This window comes from Echeneis naucrates, chromosome 13 (genome assembly GCF_900963305.1).
Source record: "Echeneis naucrates chromosome 13, fEcheNa1.1, whole genome shotgun sequence".
In the NCBI taxonomy this organism is placed as follows: domain Eukaryota; kingdom Metazoa; phylum Chordata; class Actinopteri; order Carangiformes; family Echeneidae; genus Echeneis; species Echeneis naucrates.
The window spans coordinates 406,774-414,836 of NC_042523.1; the positions used below are offsets into that span (position 1 = coordinate 406,774).

The 8,063-nt window shown below is 40.7% G+C and overlaps 1 protein-coding gene across 5 annotated transcripts in view; it reads left to right on the forward strand.

The window, feature by feature from the left end:
* The window catches only part of plekhg2 (pleckstrin homology domain containing, family G (with RhoGef domain) member 2), a 104,755-nt gene extending 100,397 nt beyond the window's left edge, over window positions 1-4,358 (forward strand). For all 5 annotated transcript variants that reach the window (XM_029518492.1, XM_029518494.1, XM_029518493.1 and 2 more), the window contains one exon: window positions 726-4,358. In XM_029518492.1, the coding sequence (XP_029374352.1) occupies window positions 726-3,357 (2,632 nt within the window). In that variant the 3' untranslated portion in view covers window positions 3,358-4,358. The remainder of the gene's footprint in view (window positions 1-725) is intronic.
* The last annotated feature ends 3,705 nt before the right edge of the window (window positions 4,359-8,063 follow it).

Here is an 8,063-nt window from a genome sequence, read left to right on the forward strand (position 1 = left end):
ACACTGTCATAGCACAGTAACAGATGCCAACTTGGCAAGTTGCAAGCAGTAAACACCTTGTTGTCAACCACATCAGCCAGATGTGACTGGGAATTAGTGAGACTTATTTGTACATGTGTAAAATCAAGTTTAAGGTACACAAAAACTGCTAAAAAATTGACTGGTAGAAGACACATTCAAGAGAACATTAACCAGGTTATATATGTGTTGCCCCTGTACTTGAACTAGAGGTAATCAGCAACTTCAAAATAGATATGCTTATATCACTTACAATTCTTTCTAATATTTATATGCACAGGCCACTTTCAGATCAGGAAATTTGAAATGCTGTTCCATATGCAATTAATGAAATGAATATATGCTCAGATGATAACCAGATGTGAAAAAGGTGTTAAAATGAAGTGAAACTTGTCAGTTCAATCACAGATGTCCCCCGTTTACTCTCCTCTGCTCTCCATTTCCTCAGCATAATTATGTTCCCATAAACCACTACCCTTGAAAAGACAACCTGTGTTAAAAAAGGTGTTTGAGTCACAGAAATTACTCTCTCTCAAACTACTTGGATTTTGCGACAGTTGTTTATGATTTTCAGTCCTTGTTATGTCAATCTTAATCAAATGTCCAAGTAAAATGCTGCCTTAAGGGAGCAAATGTAGATAACTTGCTGGAATAGAACCACAAGTAGCACGTTGCTAATTTCATCTGTGCACCTCTTTCAAATCCAGGGAACCAGACCAGCAGGACTCAGGATTTGCCAACAACTTGCCCATCTTCAGAAATCTTTCAGAAAGCAGCTCACCTTCCAGACACTATATGGAGACAGCCAGGCTGGCTGGGCAAACCAACCCAGCCACAGACCTCCATAGCCAGGACACTGAAAACAACCATCAGCCCTCAGCCTTCAGGCCTGGCAACAAACTTCCCTGTCCTTCTCTTGTTAGACCTCACTCTGTCTCCACTCCCCCTTCACCTTCCCACTGCTCTGCCCGAGCACCTACTTGCTCATCACCATTTAGTGTTGTTCCAGTATCCTCTCTGACCGCAGGGTCAACTGAAGACTTCATCTCACCGAGCACTGTGTCCATGACTCTTTCATGTTCATCACCTACCCCCTCCACTGGCATGATTTCCTCTATAAGAGCCCCACCTGCCTCTTCTCCAACACTTTTCACTGCCTCAGGGAAGTCTTCATCAGTAAAAGCAAGTGTTCATTCCCCCCCTACACCATCTTCTTCCCTGAATTCATCCACCATTATCTCATCCTCAGCATTTACCAGATCCTTAGCTGCCTCCTATATTAGCCAGTCTATCAGTCAGAGTATGGCAAAAAAAAATACTGTCCAGCAACAAGCCCCACCCTCAAACTCAGTAAATTCAATCCCCTCCTCCATGCCTGCATTTTCCTCGTCTCATCTACAACAACCTTCTCCTAAACTTCCTCCCAGTCAGCAAAGTTCCAGTACTCCCGCTAATGCTCAGAGGGGGAACACTAAAGCTGAGAATCAACATCCAAGGTGTCCACTGTCATCTCCTCTGTCATCTTGTCCTTCTCCATCTGCCCTTCGGTCGCCTCCTCACTCTTTTTTGCACCACTCACTTTTGGCACCTTTATCTCCGGCCCAAAATCAACCTGTACAGTCTGTTCCACAGAGAAGTTTGACTTCTCCACGTCCTTCATACCTTCACTCTAAAAGCGACCCATTGCAGAATGCAAACAACAACAATAGCAACTTTAGCTGTGCTGGTTTAACTGCAGCAACCACCAGTATAAGTAACACCAGCAGTTGTAACACTTATGGTGCTCTAAGTAATGGGGTTTGGCCAGGAAGTCCTCAGAAGCTATCACTAGCTAATGGTAACACCAATGTTATGGTAATGCAACAAACCAATGATCCTCTCTGGTTGGGGACCCACAACCGTGTAGCTCGGCCTTTCTCTGCATCTGAACCCAACTCACGAGTTCAGTCCCCAGCTCCTTCCCCAACCCACGCTTCCTTTGCTTACCTCTGCTCTCCACCTCCTCAACATAAGTACACATCCCCAATGGCAAACAAACCTCCCCACCCACAAAGTCCACGGGCAGGAGGTGTAAATTCCCATAATCCAGTAGGCCTCTCTTTGGAACTACTCAGGGTCTCTTCAGTAAATTCTGCATTTGGGCAGTCATCCTCATGTGTGAACCCTCGAATCCTTTCTCCACCGCCGATCGGCGTTTCAGTAAATGTTTGGGGAAATAATGTTGCAACCCCTCAACCTAGACACCCCAGATTTATTTCCTCTTTACCTTCCTGTCCTTTTTCTTCCAATTTGGACTTACCAGCTTTTCCCTCTTCATCTCCTTCTTCAGTCCCACTGCATAGTTCCATAGCCTCCTCCCCTTCTGCACCCTGTCCTGCAACCCAAATGACCTCACAAACACTCCATAGGTCTCTCTCCACCAGCTTGGCAGACAGACCCCCAAGTCCAGCCGGGAGCAACTCCATCAAACTGCGGCACTCCCGGGCTGAAAGCAACCGCAGGCCTCTTGGTTTCAGTGGAAGAGGTCAAGGGTCCTTTGACCAGCAGGTTTCCTGTCCAACCAGTCCAAAGTGTGAATGGTCGTCATTCAAAAGCTCTCCACCCTGCATCAGCCCCCCAGCCGATCTTCAGTCCCCACTCTCACCTACCAGACTTACCACAGGCAAAAACACTGTTGGTGGACAGTATTTCACCAACGTGCCCTGGACAGATGTACAAGAGTTGTCAGACAAATATAATGGGACTGATGTTCTCGATACAGGTGGTACTTCCAATATAAATTCTCCTATTCCTCTCTCCTCGCTCTCCCATTCCTTTCTCTCCTGCCAGGCACAAACAGACAGCCACACAGAATGGGGAGAATCAGAAGCAGAAGAGGGGAATTGTCGTAGCCAGCTCATCTGCGCGTATGTTGCTCACCCCTTCCATGAACAAAACCTCCCCTCACCATGTCTGCCCCTGTCCTGCTCAGGCACCTCCTCCACTCCAACTAGCTACCAATCCCAAGTCAAACCACAACCTCAGGTTCAAAGTGCCACCAGAACACCTCCTACACTGTCAGTCCACCCTGCCTTGCCTTCAACCTCATCACCCCTACCTTTTGTCCATTCCACTCCTACCAAACCTGGGTACCAGAAGACAAGTTATGCCACCACAGTCAACCTCCAGATTGCTGGGAGTGGCCGAATAACCTCGTTCAGTACTGCCCAAGTTAGCCTGACCCAAACCTTGCAAGGAGGAGCTGTTGGACCAGAGCAGGGACAGATGGTGAGAAGAGTAAGCATTAATGGACTTTCGCACCTGTCTTCCCCTCTTCCTCAGAACTGTGACAGACTTTGAAAGAAAGAGACAATATTTTTCTTTCAGGGTCTTATAAATCAAGAAAGGAGAAAGGAATAAGAAATAAATAAGGTATAAGGAAATATGTGCTTTTTGTGCAGAGATGTAAGGGAAGCAATAATAGTTGCCCTTTTATTCAGCGATCCAGACCTTAACAAGTACTCTAACTATGTACTTTAACCATGAACCTCTCTGATGCCTCCATAAGGCCATCATGTTTAAAAAAATCTTTGTGGGAGAGCAATTTAAACTTGACCTGGGTTACTTTGACCTGGAACAAGTCTGGAAGATATAATTAATGTTATCCATGGCACAGATTTTAAGACATCTTTGTACCTGAACCTGCCTCAGCTGATGCAAAAAGGACATTTCTTTATAGATCTGCATATTGTAAGGTATGAAGATCAGGTCTCCAACAATGAAAATGAATCAAACAGTTTACTGAGTCTGAAGTCTGTTCATTGGACGGTTTACTTTCTGAAAAACCGAGGTCTCTTTCTGAGGAAGGAATGACTATTAATTTCTGACATTTTTTTAAAGGCAAGTAAAATCAGCACTTTTCATCACCTTCCATTTTTAGAAACCCTATGAATGTATGGTGAAGGTCCAGTGTCCAACCAGTGCTATATGCAATCACATTCACTTAATGTACTGTTAATGTTTGTTATTTGATTTCTATTGTGTTTTATATTCTGTGGATCAAAGCTAAAGCTGGCTGGCTGTCTGATGCCAGTTAATATTGGAAATAACTGCCATTATTACAGTCTTATTTTAACCCTATTCATTATTCGTTTTTATTTTATTGATTATTTATGAATTTATTCTTTTCCTCTCTGGCACTTAAGTCTTACTATGTTGATATTTTGCACAGGTGTGTAAGAAAATAGAGATGTGTGTGTCTATTTGAAATTACATGTCTTGTAAGTTTTTCTTTAACTTCAGACAAAGCTGATACCTATGCGTTTTTAACAGTTTCCATATCTATGTACTCAGAAGTTTAATTGACTTTTTACTTTCTCTTGTCTCTTCTCTTGTCTTGTTTTCTTCAGAAACCTTATATCATCCAGCTTTGCATTATGAAGACAAAATATGTATAAAAATAATTAATAATTGTTATTATTCCAAACCCTGGTCATTGATCACATGTCCAAACAGACTCAGGTTTCAGCCTACAGTATTTCTGCCAACACTACTGTGTATCATAAGTCAACCATATGCCAACAGGTTATCCTCACCCATAGTTAGGTTTTGTTGCTCAGCAGGAAGAGGTTGGGGTAAATGGATGTGTCACCAAAACTAAGGTGAGCAGTAGTTAATTTCTATGTGAAAGGAGAAGTTTATTTTATTTGTTTTATTCTCCATGACAAAACACAAAGTTAATGTCATCATAATTGGTACCATGACAGATAATATTTAGGTTTTTTCTTAACTCATCAGTTCAATTCAGTTCATGTCAGTCTGTATTGTCCCTGGAGGGAATATCAGAATTGCAGAAGAGGACAGACAAGGATGACAAGAATACAGTATTACATACAAGATGAAAGGGGATAAGCATATATAATAAAACAACAATGATGACGAACTGAATAAGATCCATCTGTTGATTAAAATTTCATGTGTCAACGGTTGGTGATAATTAAACCTGCTTACTTCTCTGAGAACATCTAAGCTACGTTGCGTCATACGAACTGTGACAACGAAGGTAGATTCACCGTCAGTACAGTGATTACATGTGTTTATTATTGTAAGCATAACAGCCATAATGCCTGCCACCACAGGGGTGTTATTTCAGGAAAACGTCTTATGGATCATATCAAGGTTGAGATAATAACTTGTAGTTATTCAAGTTGGAGTCTGGTTGACTTTAAAATACTGCTGCAATGCCGTTTCAAATTTTCAACAGCAGTAAACTTGATGAGTTATGAGGTGCAGAGTGCAGGTTTTTGGGAGCTGATTAAAGTGAAAATGTTAAGAATCTTCATCCCGTAATAGAACAAGTGGCATGTACAAAAAATAAAGGTGTGTGGTATAACATCAAACCTGCTTTCAATTTGCTGGCTGATTGATTTTGTTTTTGGTTAAAACATAAAGATAAAAAGAAGCGATGATCTGGTGTATAAAAGGTCAATGTCACCTCCCTATTGTAATATGTAATATTACAATGTAATATTGTAATATATGTGTAGGAACTATGTAGAGTGCAGCACACAACCTGGACCTATATCTGTGTAACACACAACAGCATGTCATGCTGTATGTTCCCCTTTAAGATGCCAGTAAAACATGTCCAGCCCCTAAATAATGTGTCCGCAGTGGGCCTCTAACTGTATCACATAATGCTTCACTTATCATGTTATGTGAAAACACCTCAGGAAGGGGAGACTTTGACCAATTATGATTTTTCTATATGTGTGTTTCACTATATCATCAACTAATCTTCTCTAGTCTTGCAGATTTCCTTATTGTGGGGACAAATAAAGGAATATCTTATCTTAGTCTTGGGTTAGCATTGGGTTATACTCAAATCTCCAAGTTATATCTTCAGTCTTTTTGTACTGGTATTTTTCCTGAGAGAAAGAAATAGCAAAGCTTATTCCAATCTTTAAAACAGAGGATAAACACAGCTTAACTAACTATAGGCCAGTGTCTCTGCTTTCACAATTTTCAGAGGTGCTTGAAAAAATCTTTGTGAAAAAAGTGATCCTTTTCTTGAAAAGAACAAACTGCTGAGTGAGAGTCAGCAATGGTTTTCGAACAAATTTGATCAACATCTTTAGCATTAATGAAAATAGTGGAAGAAATCGCAACAGCAATTGAATGTAAAAAATACTGAATTGGGATATTAATTGCTTTGAAAAAAGCATTTGATACAATAGATTATAACATGTTAATTTCAAAATTACAAATGTATGAGATGAGAGGTGTAGTTTTACAATGGTTGATCAGGTATTTAGAGAACAGACAACAGTATGTACAGTTTGCTGGTAATATATCTGAGTGCAGGAAGATTGAGTGTTCCCCAAGGCTCAGTCTTGGGGTCCAAACTTTTTATTTCATATATAAATGACATATTTGAAGTATCAAAAAATTACAGTTTGTGTTGTTTGCAGATGACACAAATTTCTTTAGCTCAGAAGATGATTTGAAAGTTTTGACAGATAGTATTGAAAAAGAAATGGTTCATTTGAAACAATGGGTTGATTTAAAAAAAAATACAAATAAACAAAGTTTATATTTTTTTAAAAATGAAAACAGTATGGAAATGTTTTATTTCCTATTGATGGATCTGCTATTGAAAGAGTGTTTAAGTTTAGATTTTTGTATTTTATGATGGATGAAAACCTCTCATGGAAATCACATAACCTGTCATCAGCTCTCACCAGTTTTTATGTCCTCTACTCAGATGCCAATGGTCTCATGTTCTTCTGCTGCTGCCTTCTACAGAGATTTAGTCAGCTTTATTTCTTCTTCCATTCCATAGCAGGTGCTGAGTAAAATAAAATTAAAAAGATTCAAGAGAGACCCAACAGATCCCTGAGTGAACACTTGGTGAAAATGGCAAGCAAAAACTTCCTTTAAGAGGCAGAGACGTCAGACAAAACCAAACTCAGAGAGGGCAGAGCCAACTGCTTCAACTGGTTGGGTGGAGATTGAGAGAAAGAGAGAGACAGAGAAAAAGCAAGACAGAGAGGGTGAGTTTGAAGGAGAGGAAAGGGGCAGTACAGGGATGGAGAGAAAATGATAGTAAGAAGAGAACAGATGTAATTTAAAAAATACAAGTAAAATATACAGTAGTGATTGAAGCCTGGCGCCACTAAATGTATATTAGTAAATATTAGCAGTAAGTAAAAAAATTAGCAGAAGTGATAATGGAAATGGTTAATATTGTTTATTGGTCAGTAATGGTAATTATTGCAGTAGCAGGTATTAAACAGGAACATGGAGCAGAGATGAGGACAGGAGGGACAAACACAGACTACAGGAAGAAACAGGAAGAAAGTTAGTGATCTGTAATGGAGTGATATGCATACATAGAGAGAGACGGAACTGCTCAGCCAATCCCAGCTCACATTGGGCGTGGGCCCAGTGCATTCTGGAGAGGGCACCAGACCATCGCAGGGCCATCATACACAGACAGACAAAGACGAACAGCCACTCACACTCAGAACTACGGCATGTTTAGAGTCACCAATCAACCTAAACATACATCTCTTTGGAAGGTGGGAGGAAACCCACGCAGACACAGTGAGACAATGCAAACTCCAAACAATCAAACCAATGAAAAGGTGCTAACCACTATGGAGCAGTGCTGCCCTGCAGCAAAACAATAAATTATTTAAGCTTTAATTTAACTGTAAGCCTGATCTTAAAATCTGCAACAGAGTTCACCCCTTGACTAATAATGGGAGTTGATTCCATAGAAGAGGAGCCTGATAACTGAACGATCTGCCTCCAGATTTACTCTTGGAGACTCTAGGAACCACAAGTAAACCTCCATCTAGAGAGCGGAGTGGCCTGCTAGGACAGTAAGGAACTATGAGCTCTCTGAGATATGATGGAGCTTGGCCATTAAGAGCTTTATACGTTAAAAGAAGGATTTTAAATTCTACTCTATATTTTACTGTCAGCCAATAAAGAGCAGCTAACACAGGAGAGATGTGATCTCTTTTCCTAGTTCCTGTTAATATTCATGCAGCAGAATTCTG